At 37.3% G+C, this 27,551-nt stretch overlaps 1 protein-coding gene across 3 annotated transcripts in view; it reads left to right on the top strand.

Moving 5' to 3' along the window:
• Positions 1-27,551, top strand: part of EVI5 (ecotropic viral integration site 5) — an 88,633-nt gene that overhangs the window by 39,532 nt on the left and 21,550 nt on the right. For all 3 annotated transcript variants that reach the window (XM_063298259.1, XM_063298261.1, XM_063298260.1), the window contains 6 exons: positions 8,000-8,134; positions 9,425-9,565; positions 10,031-10,189; positions 18,779-18,925; positions 20,600-20,695; positions 25,603-25,698. In XM_063298259.1, the coding sequence (XP_063154329.1) occupies positions 8,000-8,134; positions 9,425-9,565; positions 10,031-10,189; positions 18,779-18,925; positions 20,600-20,695; positions 25,603-25,698 (774 nt within the window). The remainder of the gene's footprint in view (positions 1-7,999; positions 8,135-9,424; positions 9,566-10,030; positions 10,190-18,778; positions 18,926-20,599; positions 20,696-25,602; positions 25,699-27,551) is intronic.

Raw genomic sequence — 27,551 nt, 5'->3', positions numbered from 1 at the left:
TCTCTTGTCCTTTCTATTCTATTGTCTTCTTCCACTTCCACGCATTGCTTGTTTAAAAATAATTCCTTATCTCTTCTGGCTAACCTCTGGAATTTTGCATTTAATTGGGCATATCTCCCCCTATCACTGTTGCCTTTTGCTTTCCTTCTTTCTTGGTCTACTTCTAGTATCTCAGCAGACAGCCATTTTGCCTTCTTGGTTTTCTCTTTCTTTGGGATGTATTTTGTTGCCGCCTCCTGAACAGTGTTGTGATCTTCTGTCCATAGTTCTTCCGGGGCCCTGTCTACTAAGTCCAGTCCCTTAAATCTATTCTTTACCTCCACTGCATATTCCTTAGGAATATTAGTGAGCTCATATCTAGCTGATCTGTGGGTCTTCCCTAATCTCTTTAGTCTGATCCTAAATTGTGCAATAAGAAGTTCGTTATAGGACCTACAGTCAGCTTCAGGTCTTGTTTCTACCAACTGTATAGATGTCTGCCACCTTTGGCTGCAAAGGATGTAGTCAATCTGATTTCGGTGTTGTCCATCTGGTGAAGTCCATGTATAAAGCCGTCTCTTAGGTGGTTGGAAGAGAGTGTTTGTTATGCAGAGTGAGTTGTCTTGGCAAAATTCTATCAGCCTGTGTCCTGCTTTGTTTTGTTCTCCCAGGCCATGCTTACCTGTAATTCCAGGTGTCAACTGACTGCCCACCTTACTTTCATCACAGGAGACTGGAATGCTAACATCTCTTTTAGGCATGTCGTCCAGTAGGTGCTGCAGATCCTCATAAAACTGCTCTACTTCAGCTTCTTCAGCATCTGTGGTTGGGGCGTATATTTGGATCACTGTGATGTTAGATGGCTTGCCCTGAATTCGAATTGAGATCATTCTGTCGTTTTTTGGATTGTATCCAAGCACTGCTTTCGCCACTTGACTATTAATTATGAAGGCTACTCCATTTCTTCTGTGGTCCTCTTGTCCACAGTAGTAGATCTGGTGGTCATTTGATGTGAAGTGGCCCATTCCAGTCCATTTCAGTTCACTGACGCCCAAAATGTCTATCTTTAATCTTGACATCTCACCAATAACCACATCCAATTTGCCCTGGCTCATAGATCTTACATTCCAGGTTCCACTGGTGTGTTGATCCTTAGAACATCGGATTCGCCATTCACCACCAGCACCGTCGGCCGCTAGCCGTCCTTTCGGCTTTGAGCTAGCTGCGTCATCACGTCTGGGGCTAGTTGAACTCATCCTCTGTTCCTCCCCAGTAGCATTTTGACCATCTTCCGACCTGGGGGTCTCATCTTCCGATGGTATACCGACATATCTCTGGCTGTACTGATCCATTTAGTTTTCACGGCAAGAATACTGGGGTGGGTTGCCATTACCTTCCCCAGGGATCGCATTTAGTCTGACCTCTCTGTCATGACCTTCCCGTCTTGGGTGGCCCTTCACGGTTCAGCTCATGGCATCATTGAGGTGCTCAAGCTCCAGCACCACGACAAGGTAACGATCCTTTGCTGAAGACACAGGGATTAGTCCAAGCTTATATTAACAATCCTGGTCATTCAGCCCAAACTGTAGCAATAAAAAACCAAATCTAGATCTTGTGAAATGGTATTCCAATTCTTTGAGGTGTCTAATATACACAAAACAAAATTTTCTTTTGAATTTAATCATACATGTATGATCAGAACAGACTACTTCCACATTCTTTTAAAGCAATCTTCCACTGATTTGCAAGAACAGGTTGCTCCAGCATATTATTCAAAAGTGGCTTAAATAACTAATAACAAATTCCATCAGGTTCCTCCAGCGTCTTATAAAAATGGGTTACTTGCATAGGAACCTTAACTAATTTCTCCAAAACGTGTAACAGATTCGGAACTTCAGAATCAACATTATCAACATGTGAATGTATGTTATGTTGGATGAACTGCCAAGAAGTCTTCTGAGGAAGATCAAATTTGTTTTTAAATTCCAGGAGAAAAACCTGATTCTTCAGAACTAAGTTGATACACTATAGCAATATTTTGAAAGCCTCTTCCCCCCTATTTATTTTATTGGCTACTTTTAAACAAATTATCCATAATATAAGCTTTTTCACAGGTAAAATTATGTCTATGGCCCCGATATTTTTCATATGTATCTTGCAGCACTAAGTGCAGGTACTGGATTTTTTTTTTGGGGGGGCTGTTCAGTGGTGTCCAATCTTTGGCAACTGCCTGGACTAGTCCCTGCAGTTTTCTTGGCAGGATTTCAGAGGTGGTTTGCCATTGCCTCCTCCCTAGGGCTGAGAGAGAGTGACTGGCCCAAAGTCACCTAACCGGCTTTCATACCTAAGCGGGGACTAGAACTCACGGTCTCCTGGTTTCTAGCCCAGTGCCTTAACCACTAGACCAAACTGGCTCTCAGGTACTGGATAGCTGAACAAAATGTCAATTTTATGTAGAAGATGTCGTACCTCATTTGATATGAACTGATGAGGAAAAAAGACAATTTTGTCATAAATATAAGCTTAGCAGTAATGTCACTTTAAGAGAGAAACCAGTATGCCATGATGTTAAATATATAGCTGAAGTGAGAGTTGGAACTAAATCTTTTCTACAGCTATGCAAATAAAATGTCAATTACTGTGACTGATCCTGTATCAGGAGGAAATGCAGTTAATTTGAATAATCTGTATCATTGCCATGAGGAGGCTGCTTATTACATGGTGTCTGCTGTTGGTAGTTGTGATATTTCCCAGATACATTTGTACTTTGTGCTACATTCTAATTCCAGTTGATTTGTATTACCTTAAAAGAATTCTGAATTGCTTTGTATGTATGTAGGCTCTAGGAATTGTCTGATACAGTCATCAGTTATGAATCATCAAATTGGATAGCCTTGGACAAGTTGTTGCCTCTTAGAACGATTGGGTAGATAAGGGGATTACTAATACTTCTCAGTTGAGGTGATTAAAAAAAGGTACAGAAAGGTTTTGGCACTGACTTGGTAGCCATGAAGAATGTGGTGATAAATAATGGATAGATGCCACAGGAAGGAACTGTTTGCTATATAAAGCATTCCCTATTTTTAAATCAGATGCTCCCTCTACATACTCAGTTCAAGTACTGTGACCTGAAATTTCCTTTCAGTAAAAACTGGTATGATGAAAAAAACAATCCAGTTTTGAGAGTCTGTCTACTGTCATTTCAACACTATGTATTGCTTTAAAAGCAAGATTGTTTTCTCAGTCTCTTAGATTTTAGATTGGTTCCTTGCCTTCATTTAGAATTTCATATCAGTAATGTTCTAGCTAAGTGTATTTAAATGTTACATGTTGTACTGCTGCCCAAAAAAGGCTAAGATATTATAAAAATAATGGTGGATGCCCTGCAAGTATTTTATATGCTTTATGTACTATAATGAATTGTGGATTTTTAAAAAATCTTCCATACTGAATTTAATCAAATTAATTGATGGCATTTTTAAAGTCCTTTCTGGGTATAATATTAGTTGCTTTAAATCAGATGCCTTTGGAGGACACTGTTTTGTCAATCATTTTATTAACAGTTTTGATAGTGCCCCAAGTAAGTAATATCAGCTGAAAATAACTAGAGATAACTTTCATATGATTAAACTGAATTTAAATAAGTTGCTCTCAGAAACAGTTAACTTGAGCCTCATTTAAATTGAGTATTTGTAACATTAATATTTTTAAAATGTATATCCTATACAAATGGTTCTTAATCTTTGAGAATCTTTTAAAAGCTAGGGTCCTCCTCTGCAGAAAAATATGCATAAATACACAAAACATGTTATATGATTAATTTTATAGCACTGGAAATTGATTTCCTTCACCTAAACAGAATATAAAAAAGAATCGTTACAATCTTTCTACCCTCTCATTTTTTCATGCAAAAATTAATGGCCAGTTCCTTAAAACATTGAAATAAATTCAAATTGCACAAATAAAAAGTAAAGTTTGTGATCAAAGTAAATTTCAGTGAGTCAAATCAAATCTTTATTACAGTCAAAGACCAGCATAGCAGTGAGAAACTGTTCATTGTTTTTTGGCTTGAGTAAGAAATTGAAATTGTAGAGTTTCACAGACTCCCCGAAAGTCCTTTGGGATCATTAGACCATAAATTAAGAAGCCCTGCTCCATGTATATCTAAAATGTGTTTTCAGAACGTTAATGCTAGAATGTTGCAGAATGCAGGTAGTCCCCCACTCCCCCGGTCACATGATCAAAATTTGGGGCCGCATTTACGACCACAGTGTGCACTTCAACTCCCCCCATCCACCTGTCTTCCCCTCCATCTCTGTCCTTTTGGCTGCCCTATACTCTGCCGCCCCCACTGTCCCCAGCTCACCTTTACTGTCTTCTTCCTCCTGCTTCTGGCCTGAGATTCAGGCACTGGGCAAGGGCACGGCCCCATCATGCATGCAGTGAGCATGGCAGGGCGGCAGAGCCTTTTTGCTGAACGGAGCTCGCAAAGCTCACCCGGGGAGGAGGCAGCGGGACAGAGCCAGCAGTTCACATGGGCCAGGAGAAGCGTGAGGTCCTCACCTAATGATGGCACGATCCTCACCTAACAACTGCAACCAAGATGACCTGAACTGCCATTGCTAAGCAGCACAGTCACATGATGTTTCGCTTAACGACAGCTTCACTTGGCGACAGAAATTCTGGACCCAATTAGGGTTGTTAAGTGAGGACTACCTGTAGTCAGGTGTTCTTAGGTAGTCTTGTGTATTAGACAGATGAGGCATTTAAAGGAATGGGTACAGTCAGGGCACAGACTTATTTCTAGTGGTTCTGATAACTGAATAGTAGCAAGCACTAGATCTGTCAAGATGGATAGCCCTGACCTCGAAATATTTCTATGCAAGAGTATTCCTTGTTTCTGAGTTGGTAAACCTATGGTCTAGAAAACACATAAGCATATGGAGCTGGACCGCAGGGTTATCCAAGCATAGTTCCCATCTGTTTGACATAGGTTGAATTTCCTTTCTTTAATCAGCCTTTTGATTGATCAGAAGTAGCCTCCAAATTAAGCATGATTCTGTTTTCCCTCGTCTGGTCCATTCCCGGTATCAGATAACTTGTATTTCAATCCTTAATTTAGGCTTTTAGCCACAGGTTTGCCCATTGAAAAAGAAGGAATTGGTTTAGGATACATGTTTTTTGAGATTAGATATCTTTCTCTTGATAGATCTGATGCCCAGACTGTCATGTCAGAAATATTAATGTATTTAATGATTTATTTCAATGATTTATATGGTTGCCCATCTCACACAGTTGACTCTGAGTATTGTACAAAGATTAAAAGCATGAAAACTACAACATACCCCTGGCACACAAGGATAAAATAAAAAAACCCATGCAGACGGCAGCAGAGCTCATCTAACCTCCTGACCCAAATGTCTGCAGAAACAGCCAGGTCTTCGGTGCCTTACGAAAGGCTAAAAGTTTCAGGGCCAACCGAATCTCTGGGGGAATGCTGTTCTATAGGGCAAGTGTCCAGCAAGGTGACATCGTTTTATAGAAGGGACCCAGAACATGCTCTCTTTGCTAGGTCTGGTGGGTTGAACAAAGACAATGGAGAGAAGGTGGCTCTGCAAATAAGAGATGTCTTCAGATATTTTTAAACTTAAATGTGCAAATTCCAGAAACAAACAGAAGTTCCAGAAGCATTTGTGCAGTTCAAATTCAAGTAATGCATAAGATTGATTATGCTAGGTGAGCCTTTCTCAACCTTTTGACCCTGGAGGAACCCTTGAAATATTTTTCAGGCCTCAGGGAAACCCTGCACATTCAGTCTCAGATATAGGCCACAAGTTACAAAATTCTTATATTCGTTTCATGTATAGGCCTGTATATATGCATTTATAGTGTTCCTAAACTAAAAATAAAGGATGAAACATACCTCTTTAGTGTGAAGTTGCCCGAATTTGAAATAATTTTTAAAATATATTGTGATCTCCCGAGGAACTCCTAGTGACCTCCCGCAGAACCCTAGGGTTCCATGGAACCCTGACTGACAAATTGTGCTAGGTAATGAAAAAAAAGTGGCAGGTTAAGAGTAGAAAAATAAAGTGAGCTTTCAAACTCATTCAATTATATTTGTTTTCTCCCTTCCCTAATGCAAAAGACAATCCCACGAGCTCCAGTACTACCTAGAATTCATTGGTGTTTTTAAGACAAGAAGGGCTGTAGCTCAGAGCAAGAACATTTGCTTTGCATCCTCAAATCTCACATTTAGCTGGGAGTTGCCAGTCAATCAGTGTAGACAGTATTGAACTAGATAGGCTGATCGTCTATTGCTGTAAAATACCTACTTTGGTGTGCTATGTTTCTGACGTAGAGTATGACACTAAATCATCAAAGAGCATACATTGTGTTTTATCTTTATCCCTCTCCTCCAAAGACTCCTGCATGATAAATATGGAGCATTTAAAATTTACAGCAACTTTTGATGTTACACTTGTATTTAAACAGTTTTGCCTTATATGGCAGTCATCAATGTGCAGGTGATACCCAGCTGTATATCTACACCCTGCACTGTGTTCTCATCTGGTGTTTGACGGCCATGAGACTCTATAAGAAATGAACTCAGCTCAGTCTGAATCCTAGCAAAACATGGGATTGTTGTTTGTCAAGAAGTGATTTGGGCTCCTATGATAACTTTGGATGGGTTTTGCTTTCCCTGAGGGAATGCTTTGGATGCCTCCCCTTCAGAAGATTAAAGGAGTAAAACCAGAAGCATATTGTCTTGATGGCAGCCAGAACTCCGTGGAAGACCTTGTCCTTCTCAAGGCTGGGATAGCCTGCACAAAGCTTGTTTTAGGAAGGCAGTAGTCAGCCAAGATCTTCCTTTTTTGCATGCATTTGAAGCATAGCACGTTTTCTACTGGGCTACCGGTAATTTCAATTTAAGTTAATTTAGTTGTAAGATTTTAAAAGTCTATCTGATTTTTAAGTGGTATGTGGTGGTGGTTGTTTTAGTGGATCATGTTCTGTATTATAAGATGTAAGCTGCTCAGAGTCTTTGGGGGTGACATTTGCAGTAAATAACCATGACAAAGTCTTATTGGAAAGAGGGTGGATTATTCATTGTGTGGATGCATAGTTGCAGCCAGTTAAGCCAGTTTATTACATATTGTTAATATTTAGGTAAAGACAAACAGGATGTGAGAGTTCATTTGATGCTACTGTGGCTTGTTGGCAGCAGTTCTACTCAAAGGTGAAATCCTGAATGCAGTGGTGGCAATGGGGCACAGTGTTGTTTGGCAACTACTACATATATCCTTTATAGATTCTCAGTGACATTTGATAATGGCACAGATACAAATCTGTTAACCAACTCTTGATCACTGTGGGTGGATCTGTTTACCTGCTGCCTTAACTTTCTGCAATGAAACAAATGGTTCTAGCTGCTTTACAAATAGTAAACAGTGTGAAAATGCAAGATTGGCTTCTCTGTTAGTCATTGCTGCACTGGCTGACTCAGATGGTCTGTAATTGGAAAAACACAGTGACTTAGTGGCTAGTTGGAGAAGTAAAAATACCTTTTAGTCTTAAAAATATTTCTACCATATCTTCAGGACTGGGTGGTTTGTCAGTTGACTGGAACAAAACTTTAGCACTACCAGAAAATGCTAATAATACTGAGTAATTGAGTGATTTTATTAGACCTTAAGAAAACTGGATCTGTATTTCCACAGTGTTTAGAAACAAATTAATCTTAATTACATGTTTGGGTTTGGAGGAAAAATCACAGTTGAAAGAAAATTAAGGTGCACATGGTAATGATCTTTGGAAAGCAGTAGCATTGTCTTTGTTGTGGTGCTGTAGGTCTGAAGAGAAATGTTTTAAGGAAAGAAGCTTTACCGACCCAAATATTACAGCTTTTTTAAAAGTATTTTTGTCTGGGTTTTTTTTTTTGTGTGTGTGCATGATATTACATTTCAAGTTATCTACTTTCCTTCTGTTAACACCAATATTGGATTTACTTGCTCTGTAGCATAAGAGCAGTTCCCACCACAGTGACGACTTCGTGCTGCAGTTGCAAAGAGAGTTGATAGAAGCAAAACTAAATGAAGCAGAATCGCACAGTGCCCTGAAGGAAATGCAGGATAAGATTCTTGAGATGGAAAAGGCAAGTCAAACTAAGAAAGCTCTGTAGAATCAAAGTTTCCCAAATCCTCTGACCATTACATCACTTTCCATATAATCTAAGGTACATGGTAAATATGGGTGAGTTTTAATTATTACTTTACAATTAAATGTTTGTTCATGAAATGATTGGATGTCCATAAGCAGCTTTAGCTGAGTATATTGAAGGACCATCTCCATCCGTACATTTCCATCTCTGTAGTATGTTTAGCATTGGGTAGACTGCTGGGTATTCAGTTACTTCCAATAGCACTGTTGGGAGATGGCATGAGTCTTCTACTGGAGCATCCAAATTGTAGAGATTCCTTTGTAGAGAACTTTGACCCTCACTATAAATTATTAATATAGGCTGAGGATGTGTCTTTTTAAAATTCTTTTGTATAAAAAGACACAAAAATACATTCAAGTTAACTTTGAATCGAATACCTAAAATGTATTCTAATTTAGGTTGTTTTTATTGTATCCTGAACTGGATGTGATGATCTTGTTTGAGTTTTGGTTAACTGCCATCTTCCTACAGAGGTGTGTTCAGACATAATTGTTGTGAATGCAGGAGAATAATAGTTGAAAGTACAGTAAAAAAAAGAAAAGACTCCTTCAAGTGAAGGTCAACCCTTCATTACTGGTGACTTCATGGGAAGGTCCATGTAGTTTTATTGGCAGCTTTATTTATTTATGAGATTCATATTCCATCTTTCATTTAGGAGCTCAAAGCAGTATACATAATGCTCTCTCCTATTTTCCTCCAGAGCAACAATTCTGTGAAATACATTGTGCTGAGATGAGAAGTTGACTGGCTCAAGTCACTCAGACAGCTTTTGGGGCTGAGGGTAGACTCATCTAAGTCTCCACCAGGATCTAGGTCTCCTGATCCAACACTGTGACTACCTCACCACAATGACTCAATGTGGGAATGGTTTGCCATTACTTTCTTCTGGGATGTCTTTCAAACTTCCCAATCTAGCGTACAGCCTTGATATTTTCTGGAGGTCTCCCACTCAAATACTTCCGAGCCCAGATAAGGTCAGCCAGGAGATACCATCTCCTTTAGAACTTTTGTGTTGTTGTCATTACAGTATTTTGACCACTTGATGTGGGTTCTTTATGAAGGAATAAATAATATTCTCCTTCCAGAAAAATGGTTTTCCTATTTGAGGAATAAGGGTGACTTTTTATACTCTGGATTATCCTCTAATAAGTTATCATTTAGTTGCAAGAGCTTTTTGGGCTAGATGTTATACCAATATCATGCCTCTTTTGTCTTTTTCTGCAGAGGAATAGCTGTTTGCCTGATGAGAATAATATTGCTAGGCTTCAAGAAGAATTGATTGCAGTTAAACTAAGAGAAGCAGAAGCTCTAATGGGTCTAAAAGAACTTCGGCAACAAGTTAAAGATTTGGAGGAACACTGGCAGGTAATTCTATGCAAATAAACACTAGGTCAAATATTCCTAAGTTGATTTGGCAATAAATTGTGCAGATTGGTGGGGTCCGTGCAGAGGAGTACATGAGTGAGTAAATGAACCCTTATGTCAGGATTGGGAGAGCCTGTTACTCATTTTGAGCTCTGGCTTTTAGCAAACAATTTATGTTTCTTTCTTGAAGCTGATACGGTTTGAAACCTTCCAGGTGAAAGGCAGAGTGTCTTGCAGCCTACTCAGAAACATCTGTTGTCAGAAGGAACTGCTATTGAATATAGTTCAGTGGGAGCAACTGTAAATGAGATTGAAGCCTTATATTAGCTTATATTATTCTATCACTGAAAAGTAAAATTGAGTAAAACAGCAGATATGGGGAAACTAGATGTTTACATTGTGGGATAAATTCTTAAACCATAACAAAATCAATGCAAGTATATTCAGACATAGCAATGTTTTTAGCGTCATCTAATTCGCACTTCTGGAAGATGGAAAGACCCAGCTAAAAAAAATACTGTAAATGAACTGCAAGATGAGCTAATGACAGTCAGACTCCGAGAAGCAGAAACTCAAGCAGAGCTAAAAGAAATGAAGCAAAGAATGATGGAAATGGAAACTCAGGTAAGAAACACAGTAACTCAAAAAATATTAAATATCTAGTGTTGCATAGTATATCCATGAGAACACAACATTTGAGCATGGGTGAAATTAGTAGTGTGTTTGGGGGCAAGAGAGATCATAATCATATAACTTTAAAGTATCATTCACCTCTGAAACTCATTGGGTTATTCTGGACTATCTGCCTTTTCCAGCCCAGTTTTTTTCCCCACAAAATAGAACTTTCTTAAGGTTGGATAGGAGGATGAAAACAATAATCGTTGGTCCTCATTTCTGGACATATCAAATCTGACAGGTATCAATAATTCTTTGCTTCCTTTTTCTTTTGAAGAGTTCTTGGTGCAGTCTAATACCTTAATAGAACCCATTTTTCTGTCATCTACACATTAAGAATTTAAAGTGCAGATACAGCTTGAACATAGACTATATTTGTTCTGTTATTACCTTGTTTGATGAAGGGTTCTTGAAAACTCAAAAGCTTACACACCACCTTTTAAAACCTCAGTTGGGATAATATTGGTATTGCCTTAGAAGATTATGTTTTCCTCCCAACCAGTATGGTGATTTTGTTTTTTATTTTCAAAGGTTTACTGTTAGATATTTACAAATAGACCTTTAAATGATATGTTTTATCTATATGAATACTTAGATCCAGAAAACAAGTATTGGCAATATATTTTCTGGCCAAAAATGTTATAAATTAAAACATTTAGCTTTTTGTTGAATTGTTAGATTGTTTATAGTTTTGTCTAATAGGGTCCAGTATGTTATAACATAAAAGCAATTATTGAAGATGCAGAATCTAAAAAAAGAACGACACTGAACAATTTTATGAAGCAATTGGGTTCTTTTCCAACAGTGAAAAATAGTATAGCATGTTAAAAACCAGTTCAGTACAAGTTTAAGTCCATTCATGACTTTCATCATGCTTCCTTGTCATATGCACTAAACAGCAATTGGTTTTTCTAATTTTTTCAGCCAGTAGGGGGTACAGTTGTTCTTTTTGATCATATATGAGCAGTGCACCCACGCACACACAAACACACACACAAAAGTGTGTTTGTAAACTGGGTAGACAAGTTGTGGAGATTTTGTAGTTCTTCAGAGATTCATGAACTACAATTCTTGGTGTCATTCACCACTGATTATGCTGGCTGGTGCTGTTAGGAGTTGTCATGTATAGACATATAACCCAAAACAGCGAAACCTAACAAATATAACATATCTGACTTCAGTTAATTTACTCTTTCACTTTGGTTTGTTCCTTGTTTATGAGAAATACTCTTATGAGAAATACTTTATTCAGACAGGTATACCTTTAATCATCAGCAGCCAACCTTACGGCCAATGGGTGAGGTCACAATGATCAGGCTAGTTATGCAGATGAGGTGTGGCCATATCATATGTGGATGGGTTGGGCTTTTCCATTTTCCCAGTTGGGGGCGGTCTTTATTTTTAATTATGTGAAGCCTATTCTACAGTCAGATTCTATGATTTTGGAATATAGTTCAAAATAACTGATGTGTTTTATCTTGAAAACATTTACCCATGCTTCTACTTATATGTTAAAATATTCTTCCAAAAAGAAACCAAAATTGGACATGACCAAATCATATGAGTTAGTGTATCCTCAAATTCCTTACATTGCCACGAGAGAAAATCTACAGTCCATCCTTTCTGATACATTCATTGAATAGTTCAATAGACTTGTAATAAAAGTTGTGCAAATTGGGTATGGCCATATCATATTTTGGATTAATTTCAACTTCAAGTCCAAAGAAGCAAACTTAACATTTTTTTAATTGGATCCATTGATGTTCCATTATTGGTTATTCTGACACTATATAAATAATATCAGTAACAGATCAATCATAATATCAGTAATTTTAGCTTTAAATATATTTTTCAATTTCTGGTATAATTTTTAGGTCTGTTTGATTTCAGAAACAGAGTCAAAATGATAAGCATCTCAGCTTGTTTGAGGCAGCCAAGGCTTCTGATCCTTTTTGAGAAATTAAATGCTTAAATTGATTATATTGTAGTTGATGTATATTAAGCAAGGAGAATCCTATCTGTAGTGGTTGAGCATCCTTAAAATAGCCATTACAAAGTAATTCATTTAAAATAATTATTCCAGATTCTGCCCATACATTCCAATAAACATTTTACCACCTACTTTAAAAGTAGTTTTTCTACAGAGTTAAATATTCATAAGACTTAATACCACAACCAGATCTACATCCTAATAGGACTCAAATAGCTGAACATAAGCTTGGAAATGAAAGTCTTTTTTTGGCCTATGTTGACCCATGTAATTGCCAAGATTTAAATGGTGAGTCATAATAACTTTCCAGTAAAGCCCATAGAGGATGATACCAAGTTACCTTGTCATTCCACATAAATACAGATGATAAAATACATGTCCAATGATAATTCTGGAATTCTGCTAAATTATGAACTTTTTCTTCAAGAGATAGTCCTTAGTGGCCTGTCTTCTTACGCTGATCTATTGATATATCAGATCCCAAAGGAAGGAAATTAGATTTTTCCCAATTAATCTTTTACCCTGAACATTTTCCAAATTGTTGAACCACCTTTATCAAAATAGGCAAAGATGTAGAAAAATTATCCAGAATTGCCAGAACATTATCAGCATATAAAAAAAAATTTTTTACCCTGAATCTGCCATTGCCAGAATATCTGCCAGTGATATCATGAGACTACCTAACAGTGATTGCTAATGGTTCAAGAATTGTCAAATAGTAGTGGAGAAAGTAAACAACTTGATTGGTACTATACTGTAACTTAACTGATTGAGAAATAAAATGATTTACTATAGGTTGCGACTAATACATTACAATCTATTTAATAAAAGAAAACAGGAAACTATACCTAGATATGATTTGCTCTATAAAATTAATCTCAATCATGTCAAAAGCTTTTTTCAGCATCCTAATATATTAATTCAGCAAAATCCAATTTTCTCTTGATCTATATCCAAAACATATAGTCATTAAAGTGAATTGTCTGATACTTATCTTTGATAAATCCAGACTGAAGTGGGTGAATGATGGTAAGACTGCAATCACTGAGCCAACAGATATCTACATTAATTGACAAGAAGGGTCTATAGCTCGCACTGGATTGAAGATCTTTACCTGGTTTTAAACTCAGTCTTATATAAACTTCATAAAAAGATATCAATAGTTTACTAGATTTACATGATTCATTATAAGCAATATTGGAGCCAATAAATCTATAAGAAATTTATACCATTCTGTTGGAAAACTATCTGGAATAAGAGCATTCCTATTTTTCATCAAGTGAATAAACACCAATATCTCTTAATTTCAAAAGTTCTTCTAAGATATCCACAGTGACCAGTAAACATTATTTAACCATATTTTCCATATATTTTTAAATAAGATTTTTGTTTTTTGCAGAAGCATAAGAAATAAATCACCCACTTATGCAAGCTTTATATGCATTCAGTATTCAGTATGAGGGAATCACTGGGAAAATAGGAAACTACAGATTTCCAATTTTGTTTTAAACACACAAAAAATAAAACAGCCACAGAATGTCAAATCAGCCAGGTATTAAATATTTAGAGATGTTAAGAAAACAACATAGGCTGAAGAAATTGGAGATGAAAGAAAAGGGGTACAATTCAGATGGAGTTGATTGATAAAAAGGCATAGTGTCATGAAAAGGAAATGTTGCAGTTCATTTAATTTAAATGAAAAATTTTATCTTATATGTGACTGCAGAAGATCTCCACACTTTTTTGTCAACTTTTGAGAGAGTTGCTAAACTTCAAGAGATTGGTCTTCAGATGTAATTAAAGAGGGAGGTGATGCCAGAGTGTAGGTGAGGAAAAGCCCTAAATTTTAACACAAAGAAAAACTAATCAACTTTGATTGCAAGATGGAGCCAAGTGTACAGAAATGGGAACTGTAATCAGGATATTCAAGACACTGGGGGTTCCTGTATGGCCTGGAAGTTCGATCCATCAGTTTAAACTGATAAGACTCTTGAAGACCTAACCAATATAGGGATTGGAGAAAAAAAGCTAGGTATGAATTGAGAGAGATCTAAAACCAGACAAACTGCAGTATTCTGGACCTGAAACAGAGAGTGGAAAGCAGAATCAGGAAAGACTGCCAACAACTACTACAGTAGTCCACTCATCCAAGTCGAAATCGGAGTTGGAGAGGGAAGACCACACTGCATCATCCAAGACTGAAGCAGCAGAAGAAATATGGATGTTATCAGCATAGATACGATAGTTAAACTGAAAAGAAGAAATCTGTCATCAGAGTGTACAAAGACAATGAGTAGGTCTAGGGCTGAGCCCTGAAAAACATTCTCAGCTAAACAGAAGGGCTGAGAGCAAAGACCGTTCTACTTAACTGAAAATGTGCAGTGGGAAATAGAAGACGAAGCCAGTGAGAAATTTATTGTCAATGCCTAATAAACTCAGAGAAGATAATAAGATTTTGTGACTAAGGGTGTCAAATGCTGCTGATAAATCCAGCAGCACCAATACTGATGATTGGTGATTTGCCTTAGCCAGCAGTAGATCAATGACAACTTAAACCATGCCAACTCATTAGAATGGCTACATGAAACCCTGATTGAAATGGATTATTTGTGACAAAAAAAAGAAGGAATTGAGTGAGAACAATTCATTTGATAAATCTTAAACAAAAGAAAAGAGAAGATTCTGGATAACTAAAACAAACCAAAGCATCCAAAAAGGTTTTTTTAAAAAAGTGGGTGAAGATAAGAACAGGTTCTTAACCAACCTAGTTAGGAACAGCAGAAAAGAAGGAAGATAGCTATGAAAAAAAAGGAAGGGAATAGATCTGAAGGACAAGGCAGCTTTAGAGATTTAGTTATTTCAGTAGCTAGAGAAGCTGCTTAATATACTGTCTTTAAACAATATACAAAGGGTTTTAAACTGAGTAATATTTTAAGGAAAAGGTTTAGCTCTTTGAACACAAAAGCAGGGAAATCTTATGTGGATTTTGGGTCATAGTACAGATTGTAAATACATGAAACTGCTGGGTGAAAACATCCTTTGCTGCGAGCTGCATTGGTTGCCAGTTTACTTCTGGGTTCAATTCAAGGTGCTGGTTTTGACCTTCAAAGCCCTTCATGACATGAGACCAGGGTATTTGAGGGACCGCAGCTCCCCAGTTACATCTACCCATCCTATCAGGTCCGGCAGGAGGGACATGTTACTGGACACATCTGCTAAAGGGTTCCATCTGGTGGGACCCAGGAAGCAGGCCTTTCCTGCTGCGGCACTTGCCCTTTGGAACATCATTCCCTCTCAGGTGAGATAAGCCCCAACCTATTGGCATAGCCCCATGTAGAGTGCATTACAGTAATCCATGCTGGAGGTGACCATGGCATGAGTGACTGAGAGTAGAGCCTCCCAATTCAGGAACGGACGCAACTGGTGCACATGTTGAAGTTGCCCAAAGACATGGTAGAAAATCTATAGAAAATTATAGAATTAATAGGTTTGGATCAAATTTATTTTCATTTGCCCTATGAATTAAATATTAAAATCAAACATAAGGATAAAATTCAGTATTAAAAGCAGCTGAGATGTGTAATCAGTTGGCATTGAGTAAAGAGGACTCACTTTTCAGATTTGGCAATTCTGAGGTAAATAAAATACGTTACTTTTGGTCCAGTTTGAAAGACCTGTAGACAAAAAGGGAAACCTCTTATTCTAAAAACTAGCAAGTCCACAGAATTTTCAGAGGAAAGGAGTTGAAGTAATGTAATTGTATCAAAAAGGGGCATGAGATGGCTGACTGTTATTTCAGGATGTGAGTGGTTGACAGGCAATCCAAACAACAAAGTGAGGTGCTACAAAAACATAAAACTAAAAAAGTAGTGCACCACCATACAGTTCTTATTACCAGCTGTGATAATTACAACAAAGCAGGTTTGGGAAGCAAAATATTTTGGGAATGTTTCTTTGTTAAAAGTTCAGAACTGGAGGACAGGGGAACAATCCCTAATAGAAATGTATTGTTATAAAGGATAGGAAGTAAACATCTTTTTACCTTATCAGTAACAAGAATCCCAGTAGAGTGTGGAAGAGAAAAAGGATTATATCTGTGATGCTTACTCAGAAGCAGGGACTGTAAGGGTATATTATGGAAATGAGATAGTTGGAGAAAAAAAGCCAGTGATAACACAAAAACCTGAAGAAAATATTGCTGTTAAGAAAGCATTGGTTGTAGATAGGCCACTGGGGAAGCTAATGAAAAAAGAGAAGCTGCAGAAGCAGGTAGGAAGGCACTGTACAAAACTGAGTTGTAGAAGAAGCAAGAATGCTAAAAAGACTACTGTACGTACTCTAGAGAAAATGAAAGGCAAAACAGAAGAGTTTGTAATTTGAATTGCTGTAGATACAACAATAGAAAATTTCATAATAGAGGCATTAGTAAAAACGTAAGGTGAAGCAGTAGCTGGAAATAATTGGTGACTGTTGTTAAGAAACTAGAATGCCAGACAAAAAAAGCAGAACGGTCAGACACAGTTGTTGAGAAAGTGAAAACTACTACAAAGCAAGAGATGGCAAATTTGAAAAATAAGGAACAATGGAAAGAACTCTTAGGGTCAAGAGAAGCGTTATCTTCCGTTCCAGAATTGCATGAAGAAAAACTGAAGAAAAAGCTGGAGTTGCTATTAAGGTTGAAAAGGATGAGATGATAGAAGACTCAAGCCTCAAAATAATGCAAGGTTGGCTGAACTGGCTCTGAGAACAATTCTTGGTGGTGGATCTTTTAGCTTTTCTCTAAAAAAACTTGGAAGTGCTATAACTTCAGCAGGCACAGTTGAGCAAAGAGTCTATGAAGCTGCAGACATTTCCCACCTTGTTAGGAAAAATAGAATAAACCATAAAATGTTCAACAGGGAGACAAAGAAATGAACGCTAAACCAGAACCAGCTATTGATAGTAATGTTGCGCTTAACAGAAATTGAGATGGCATAGAGGAAATAAAGGGAGAAAAAGCAAAAAGAAGCAGCAATGAAAGAAAATACATATTTGAAAACAAAAATGTGATTGCTAGTGCTTCATCGAAATAGGGAATATATAGAACATATTTAATATTTTAGAGCAGAAAAAAATCTTTCACATACACACAGCGTCTTGGAAGTTTAGCAGTGCTAAGCTTGAAGGTGAAAGGTGAAAGGTCCCCTGTGCAAGCACCGAGTCATGTCTGACCCTTTGGGGGGACTCCGCTTTTGTGACGTTTTCTTGGCAGACTATAGCGGGGTGGTTTGCCATTGCCTTCCGCAGTCGTCACCTTCCCCAGCAAGCTGGGTGCTCATTTTACTGACCTCGGAAGGAGGGAAGGCTGAGTCGACCTGAGCCGGCTACCCGAGAGAGAATCCATCTTCCCCTGGGATCGAACTCGGGTCATGGGGAGAGTTTTTGGTTGCAATACTGCTGCCTACCATTCTGCGCCACATGAGGCTCAGGGGATATATGTAATAGAATGATAAATGACTATATTCAGATAAAAATTGTAGAAGGAGAGCCATGTTAGAAAATGGTGGCAAAAAATCAGAAGGAATCTTACAGTACTAATTCCAACTAACACATTTTATTAAAAGACATAAAATTCTATCATCTGATGAAGTGAGCTGCAGCTATGAAAGCTTATGCCTTGTAATAAAATTTGCATTCTACTAAAATAAGTAAAAGGTTTACTGGGAATGTTCTGATAAGAAGGTAGGCAGAAAGCTATGAAAATAGGGAGACTGGTAATAAAGGTAGGGAAAGGAGACAGTATATATTGAAAGATTCTTGTCCATGTGACAAAGTAAATTATGATTCGGTAAATAAGGATGAAACAATATCCCATGTTATCTCGTAGGAGCAACTTACCCTCTGTTATTTGTCGTTACGTTATTATAATTAAACAAAGTTTGCATTGTTGATAAACAACTGTTCCTTTGCTTAAATGAGAGAATAAAGGTTCCACACCAAAATACAACATTACAAGATAACATCTTAAGAAAAAAGATGACATTAGTATAAGAACTTCTAGTTCATCCTTTTTGTTGGTGGCAGCAAGAACCTAAGAGAAATTACATCATTTCTGACCATTTAAAACCTGGTTTTACTGCAAATTGGTTCAGTTTGATTTTCTGCAGCTCTTTTGCCAAGTATTCAAGTTTATACCATCACTTTGCCCACAGGTACAATATTGCAGATACTAAGATTTGGAAGTTTGATCAGCTGCTATCCTATGAGGAGCTTCATGTGGAAAAAATAATAGGCTGGGTTTTGTACCTGCAGGTGCTTAGATCCCTCTAGAATGTTAGTATTGGAAAAATATCCTGCTTGTTGGCAGGCAATTTTAATTGTGTTTAGAAGGAGGGTTTATTGAAGATATTTTTAAGATAATTCAGGATTGCCTGTAGATCTTACAAACATTATTTTTGAGCCTTGATCACTGTTACCTTCAGGCTCCATCATCTGTACTAGTTTATGCTCAGTTCCAAATTATATTGGCTGGATGACAACTAATACTCATCTGCTTCATTCTTCATCAGAACCAGATAAATAGCAACCATTTACGGAGGGCTGAGCAAGAGATCACAAACCTGCAAGGAAAGGTCCAGTATTTGTCTGCACAAAACAAAGGGCTTCTGGCACAGTTAACTGAATCGAAACGAAAGCAAGCAGAGATTGAATGCAAGGTATGTACAATGGATAAATATTGTGTTGTATTGAATATTGTCTTTAGAAACTTAAAAAAATAACCTACGCTAATTGCATTAATATTACCTGACACCTTTTCAGAAAGAATGGTAGATTTCATGACAAATTACCATTAACATTGGGTTGCATTTACTTAAGTTGTCAAATAGGATACCATTTATACGTTAGATATAATATGCAAGCCTGATTTTATTTTTAAAAAAAGCATGTATCTTACCATACTTTTATACATTACATAGCTGTATAGTGAACATACCAAGATACTCTACTGCAACCTCCTAGATGTGTTTTCAATGATTAGAGTACTAACTTGAAGATAGAGTGTTGAGTTTATGCCATAAAGAAGATCAGACATTTTACTCCGCAGGGCTTTGGGAAAGTTTTGCAACTTTTCTGCACCATGCACATTATCATGTTATGATTAAATAGAGAGCATTGTGACATTTGTTTGTGTGTGTATCTCATATATTTGCGTACCTGTAGGTGACGCACTGCTGTGTTGTTAGAACTGACCAAATGCTCAACAAATCGTCTGACTATGTCAGTTGTTTGGATTTGTGTTTTTATTGTGCTTCTTGTGTGTTAGCATGCACATGAGAAAAACATTAAAGGATTGGTAGGAGAGGAGATAAAACTCCCGTTGATAGACATGCATTTCAGAAATGGAGGGGCTAGATGAAAGGTGCTTCCCTGCTTAGCAGTGTTTTCATGAATAAACATTTTATTCTCACGTTTAGATAGTCAAAGGACTTGTAGGAATTCTGTAGTGGATATTGCTTTCAAATTGTGGATAGGCGTATATAGAAAAATATTTGGGTCAAAATAGAAATATCTATGCATCTGTTTTTTTCCCCCTAAATAAGTAGAATTGATGAGACTGATCCTGTTAAGAATTGTGTCTAGGTGGTGGTCTGTGTGTGTTAACCTCTTATTCCTGCTTTGGTCCCATCAGAATCTCTTCCTGTTTATTATTTGCTGAGGGAAGAAAGCTTAGTGGTAAGATATGTGATAAATGTTTATCTAGTTGGGCTAACAGGGAAGAAGGGCACAGATTGTGGGAAGGAAGGTACAGTCATGATTCAACTCAGTATTCTGGTGCTGGCTATTGGTTACTACAAAGGCAACCAGCTTTACCGCAGCCAAAAACTACAGATTTTTTAAATTGGTGACATGGTCAAGGGCTATAGAGGACAGGGCAGTGGTACCACTGAAGTTGGCAGGGTCTGCTTTTTCAGGGGGGTAAGAATCTATATGGTGTTGGGTGTTTTAGTTTTAAATGAAGGCTTAAATGCCACTTGTTTGTCACCCAACTTTGATTTAAAGGAAATATTTTACAAGTTCAGTCCGTCTGGCAATCACTGCATTAACTTGACCCTTCATTATACTGCTTTGTTTGCTTTTATAAACAAACAGCTGTACTTGATTACTGTACAGTAATCATTACTATCTATTTTTTTTTAAAAAGGAAAACAAATCCTGAGAAAAATTAAAGTTAATATAGCTGATCAGTTTTATAGAGTGAATGTTGATAGTAGTCCAGTAGCTTAAAGTAACTGTGGGATGTCTTTGATATAAAAGTCCATCCATTTGTTTTCTAAATCAGTTTTCCAGCAGTGTGACTCAACTTGTCACTTGCAACTTCTTTTTCCTAGAATAAAGAAGAAGTAATGGCTGTAAGACTCCGGGAGGCTGACAGCATAGCAGCTGTGGCAGAGCTCCAGCAACATATTGCAGAACTAGAAATCCAGGTAAGAATGAAAACAATTCCTCTTTTATGACTTCCCTTCAGTTTTCATTTAAAATCTTTAACATAGTACATTAATTGATAGAACTATAAATTAAGAACTTTATTGCAAGGGTAAAGGTAAAGGTTTCCCTTGACATTAAGTCCAGTCGTGTCCGACTCTAGGGGGCGGTGCTCATCTCCATTTCAAAGCCGAAGAGCCGGCGTTTGTCCGTAGACACTTCCGTGGTCATGTGGCCGGCATGACTAAACAGAATGCTGTTACCTGCCCGCCGAAGCGGAACCTATTAATCTACTCACATTGGCATGTTTTCGAACTGCTAGGTTGGCAGGAGCTGGGACTAGCAACGGGAGCTCACCCCGTCACGCGGATTTGAACCGCTGACCTTCCGATCGGCAAGCTCAGCAGCTCAGCGATTTAACCCGCAGCGCCACCACATCCCTTACCTTTATTGCAAACAGTCTACTAAACTTCTGCAAAAGCAGTGACAGTGTCCCTGGCTGGTGGCTATCCAGCCATACAGTTTTGATTGGAAAACAGCCTACCCATTCCTCATTGTGTATGATCAGACACCAGAGTTCTTCCCTAGGACTGCAAATTGTGGGATGATCACTAGGTGGCAGCAGAGAGCTGGATAGTTGTGTATCTCTTTTCTGTCATCTAGTGGTTGTGCACACCTTTTCAGCTCAGATACATTAGCCCTATTTTTCCCATCATGTGTGAACATCATTACTATACTTCACCCACAATAGCTGTGGTTTATACTGATTATACCTTACTTCTACCCTAGAACGCTTGATTTTAAAAAAGTTTGTACCTTTTGGAGCACTGATACAAAGGTTATTTAGTGGTCTCTGAAGATTTATTTTTAAAATTAAATCTGCTTTTGTGTTGAGTCATTAGTTGTGTTTTGCAGTACAAGATGGGAATGCACATCACTGTTTGCTGGACTTTGTGCAAGCCTGTGGCACTGAGATAAGCACAACTGTGGGTATGCATTGCAACAGCTTCCTGGATTAGGAAGTCTAACTGTCCAGTTTAAAGCATTTATAAATAGACAGTTTACACTAAATGGACTTGATTTACTGAGCTGTGTCCGTGCTTCTTGAAGAAATTATGAAACCAACCCTCAAACAAAGCATTTAATTACAAGATAGTGATACAATAGTAATATAGCAGTAAATAACACCAGAAAAAATGAACTTTCTGGGAGAGGTAGTCACAGAGCTTTATATTTAAATCTAATCCTCATCAAATCATAATCGTACTTCCTATATGTCAATTTAACAGCAGCTGTAAACAAAACTGAAGGGACCCAAATCTTTCAACATGCTTTGTCTTTTCAGTCTGGTACCTTCCAGTTTTGGACTGCAAGTCCTAGAATTTTCCGACAGCATGAGTGTTGTAGTTCATCATATCTGGGGGATACCAGATTGGGCCAAAGATACTTTAAATTTTATACTTTGCAGTAATCATGAATTGTGTTTAAAGCAGTGCTTCTCAACCTTGACAACTTTAAGATGTGTGGGACTTCAACTCCCAGAATTCCCCAGCCAGTCCACACATTTTAAAGTTGTCAAAGTCGAGAAACACTGGTTTAAAGTATTTATATTTATATTTATATTTACATATACATATACACACACACACACACACACACACATATATATATATATATATATATATATTTCGTATTTTGTTACCACCTACCTCATTCAAAGACTGAGTGGTTTACAATAAAACTAAAATAAATACAGGTTAAAATACAGTAAAAATGGTATTCTTAGATAACAATATAAATACAAATGTAAATAAAAAATCCAAGATGGGGATGTTAAAAAGGTCTTAATTAAATTCACTGTATGCCCATTGCTCAGAGTAAACCAGAGTACATTTTACATAGGTCCATTTCTTGAGGCTAATCAATATACTGATGGATTAGTAATTTACCAGGTGCACTTTTCATCTTCAGGATAACTCTTAATTATTTGAGAATTCAGGAGTTTTACTTTCAAGTCAGAACTGGGCCAAAGCAGTAAGCTTTTTCATCGTTTTCTGTGAAATGCCTGGGTGCATGTGTAAGAAACATTGGCCTTAAACATGTACTATACGGTATGTTTGGTTATTGCTACACCCACATTATTACTGAAATTACTTGACATGCTAGTTCCTAGATTAAATCACAGTTTGGGGCCACTGTCAGGGAAATAAAAGCACCTTTCCAAAATAACGCGTTCTTATCATTGGTTGACACATTTATTTAAGTCATTTGAATTCCTTTCATTTATTCTGATGAATTCCACCAGAATTCTCAACATTCTACTTTTGCTTTATAGATCTTCAGCCCATCTGGGAGCAGGTAAACCTATGTTAGGATCTCAGTCTAATCTTTTTGCATAAATATTTTTAACAGAAGGTTGATTATATGTTAATGGTCAATGCTGATGATTAGTACTTGCTTTCCCCATATTTTGCCATAAGATATTCCTGCCCTTGACATTAGAAAATACTAATATTTAACTGAGAGATCTACTTTGCTGCTTTATGAAATTTGAGCTTGTTACGGAACATTAATAACTTCAAAAATTTTCATTCAGTTTTGACCAGATATTGTCCTAACAATCTGTTACTTTAGAAAATAAATTCAAATTTAAGTCTTTAAATTCCAGGGTATCTTCCTTGGTACCTGCAGCAAACCGTGATGATGGGATCATGACAACATGTGCATAGTGACATCATCATACTAATGTTGTGCTTATGCATATGACATTTGCATATGACATACTCACACATGTCAATTGCCCCTAGTCCTCCCCCCAGAGATGCTGAGGAACATCTTTATTTAATATTATAAGTCCCACAAAAACATCTGAAATGTCCTGGACGCCTAAAAAGAGAATTTCCATTTTCACTATTACAGGAAACTTTTAACATTCTTTAGCAGCATGATGTGTTTTTTGAAAGTACAGAATGAATCATCATAGTCACAAAAAGGCCACAAATCCCCCACAACTGCCTGGATGAATAAACGTAATTAGTTGTTAAGTGCAAAATGTCATTGCTCTGTAGTAAAAGTTCAGGAGGCAGTGTGGGCTAGGGCAGTCTATTTCAAACATCCAAAATATGTCTCTGTCCCCTCTCCAAATAATTTTTTCCATACCCAGACATGACGTAAGTATAACATAGGATGCAGTATAAGAAAAGTCTGCTATTCTTCAGGAGTCATGGGGTCTCTGATATTCAACTGAAGAGAGAGAATCTATCTATCTATCTATCTTTAAAAGTTTTTTTAAAAGTTAGGTAAAGGGTAAAGGTTTCCCTTGACGTAAAGTCCAGTCGTGTCCGACTCTAGGGGGCGGTGCTCATCTCCGTTTCAAAGCCTTGGAGCCGGCGTTGTCCATAGGACACTTCCGGGTCATGTGGCCAGCATGACGACTCGGAACGCCGTTTTAAAAGTTAAGCCAAGAATAAAAACCAATGAAAAATGAGGGAAAGAGAATTAGAACTAAAATGTTAGTCTGTTAATGTTTTGCATAATAAACATGACAATTAATAATAGGATTATATATGTTTGGTTTTGCCAGGCACTCCAGAGTTTTTAGAAAAGGCCAGAATTGTTTCTCTGTGATAAAATTGTTTACTAACCCCTTAGAATCTTATTCTGTCATTTCATTTTTAGCCTAATATCAGTAATATCATGAATGAATTTGCACACCTTTTTTTAAAAGATAATTGGTTTTAATCCCTGTTGTATTTTTAATTAAAAGTAAGTTTCTTCTGCTATTTTTATTGTAACCACTGTTCCAGAAGAAGAGGGTGTGCATATATGTATCTGTTGCTCTGTTGATCTGCCGGGTAGTTTCAGGATTATAGCCAGTCTTTCTGAAAAAGCTAAGTATTAGATTCAGCTCCTTAACTACTTTAAGTTAATAAACAGCATTTGGGAACATTTCCAGATATTACTATTGACTTTCCAGCCAATAGTGCCAGTATGCTGAATGCCATCTAGTAGTGGTAGACATACTTGTTGGAATATCATATTCTAGTATGTATGGTTTGTTAAAATCTTTGTAACTAGCACTTCTTATGTGAGATAAAACTTGTTTTAGTTTTTAGGCTTGTGGCTTCCATGACTGGTGAAGATGACCTTTTGAAGCACTATTATCTTTAAGCTATCTGTAATAATGCTGTAATTTTAATCCTGCAGTTCCTGTTAAGAACATACTTCTTCGTAAACCTAACAGTTACTCATTGTTTTCTTCTTAATTCAGTGGGATGTAATTGGATTCTGCTTATTCTGACTGTTAAATCCCTCATTTAGTATTGTTTCTAGCAAATCTGATAAGATATAGTTTGGAATGCAAATACTTATTACATAGGAGTGAGATCCATATAGAAAGACATATTTTGTGGGGTATGCCTAGCTTGTAATTTTTGTCTATCTCAGTGGAAGGGGTAATTTAAAAAAAAAAGATTGGCAATTCTTGTATTCTATCTCTTTAGGGTACTTTCATATGGACTCAATGAAATGGCAACAGTAGCTAGGAAAACTAAATTGCAAGGGTGTATAGCTACACATGACTATTTTTATGGAAGGCTAATCATACAGAGTTTGGTTGACACTTGTCTCATTTAGGTAATAAGTTTATTATGAGTCTTGTTACAGTAGATCTTCACATATATGTAATGATTAAAACTCTTGCTTCCATGGGGTCAACTCCCTTTGACATTTCATCAGCCGCTGAAATGTAATATGAAGTAAGGCACTAATCATTAGTACTGTTATAAATATCGGTAATGTACTTGAGGAAAGCTCTGAATCCAGATTGGAAAATATTTTATTAAATTAAACGTACCAATAAAAGTTTTGGATTGAATGTGATTATACGTTTTCACCTTTTCCTGAACAGAAAGAAGAAGGCAAAATTCAGGGGCAGCTTAATAATTCTGACTCTACTCAGTATATTAGAGAACTGAAAGATCAGATAGCAGAGTTGAATCATGAGGTAAGTTACCATTTTTGCTCACTTAAGTTCCTTTTCTATAGCTTGAACCACTACTTTGGTTTTCTTCTTGTTTCTGATTCCAGGTAACTGTTCTATCAGCATTTTTACATTTTTCATTTAGTCAGAAGGAAATACTAAACATGGATAATCTTGCTGTGCAATATATGAGGAAGTGTCTTTTTGATTAAACCTAACTTGATTGAACTTGCAGTTATTTGTAAGAATTCTGCATAGACTCTTTAGTGGTTTAATGCTTTTCATCAATAATATTGTAGCAGCTGACGTTTAAAACTGACTTTAAAATTGTTTGTCCTCTTTCTGAGAGCAAAGTTTATAGAAATATAAGCCTTTAAGATAATAATTGATAGGATCCTTTTAGCCAGTTGGAAGTATTTAACTAGTGCAGCCATAAATTGTTGAAAAGTATAAACATTTGAACTTCACTCTTAATAAATAGTGAATGTTAAGAGACCAAAATTAATATGATTGGAATGCAGTCATACACGACACACACAAGAGTGGTGAAATGTATTGCTGTAGCTATTTCTGTTGAAGCCGCATCTTTTTACCTGTAATATTCCTGGTGTGCATTTAAAAAAATCAGATAAAGAATGTGAGGTGGCTACAGTAGAACTTCTATAAATTGCAGGACAGTGGAGAAGTTTATTTTGCCTTTAGCAGAGGTATTACCCATAATCATTCTGGTTCTTTTAATGATTGCTAAGCTCACTTAGGAGAAATCAGTATGGAGCCACTTATATTAATCTCTAGTCCAGCTACAATTTTTTAAATTATTTATTTATTAATCAAAATGATGTGGCTGTCCTTCTGTTCAATAAAACTTTGGGCAGAAAATAGCATAAAAGCTTAATCTGTAAGATCCCCAAAAGAAACCGAAAAAACCAAGTTGAGCCCCCCCCATGAAAATCTCCAATCATACACAATGAATATTCACCTACATGGGAGCTCCCATAACTAATATACTGGCCCCATTTGCACAGAGATACAGCTTACAAGTACATGTATCATTTGTTGAACTGAAAACAGTGTTGATGGTGTAGGTTCAGATACGTGTCTGAAAAGAACTTGCAATGCGCTTCACATGGGGCTAGCCTTGAAGAGTATCCGGAAGCTACAACTGGTTCAAAATGTGGCTGCGTGAGCAATTTTGGCTTCCCCAGGGGTGTCATATGTAACACCTTTCCTGTGGGAGCTGCATTGGGTGCCAGTCTGCTGCCAGATCCAATTCAAGGTGTTGGTTATTACCTTTATTGCCCTACATGGCATGGGCCCAGGTTACCTGAGGGACCGTGTCATCCCTGTTACATCAACCTGTCCCACTCGGTCAGGCAGAGGGCATGTTGCGGGTCCCGTCACTGAAAGAATGTCATCTGGCAAGTCCCAGGAAGAGAACCTTCTCTCCTGTTGTCCCTGACCTATGGAATACTCTTCCCCCAGAGGTGAGGCTAGCCCTCACTCTCCCAGCCTTCCGGAAAGGAGTTGTAATGGTTGCCTATTCTAAAATACTATCAGACTCATGAGCAGGAATTCAAAGATATCTGATTTATTAAAGAATAGTGTGCAGGATCACAAAGAAAGCTGAGAATGATAAAAGCGCGCCAAATACAAACTAAAAACCCTCGGTGCAAATGAAATCCCTCCCCCCGTAGAATCTTCTCAGGTTCACAATCCCAGGTGCTCCTAACGGTTTCTGATGGTCTGCGGGAAAACTCCTTGAACAGAGAAAATAACCCAAACACATTCCATTGTAATGGATACAGATACAGAGCTTGGTGCAAGGTTTCACAGCAGCTCTCTCCCAAACAGAAACGCGCGTCAGCGCCATGGCATGT

This window comes from Candoia aspera, chromosome 3 (genome assembly GCF_035149785.1).
Source record: "Candoia aspera isolate rCanAsp1 chromosome 3, rCanAsp1.hap2, whole genome shotgun sequence".
In the NCBI taxonomy this organism is placed as follows: Eukaryota; Metazoa; Chordata; class Lepidosauria; order Squamata; family Boidae; genus Candoia; species Candoia aspera.
Note: the sequence above shows the minus strand (reverse complement) of the source record. Positions and strands in the feature narration are given on the sequence as shown.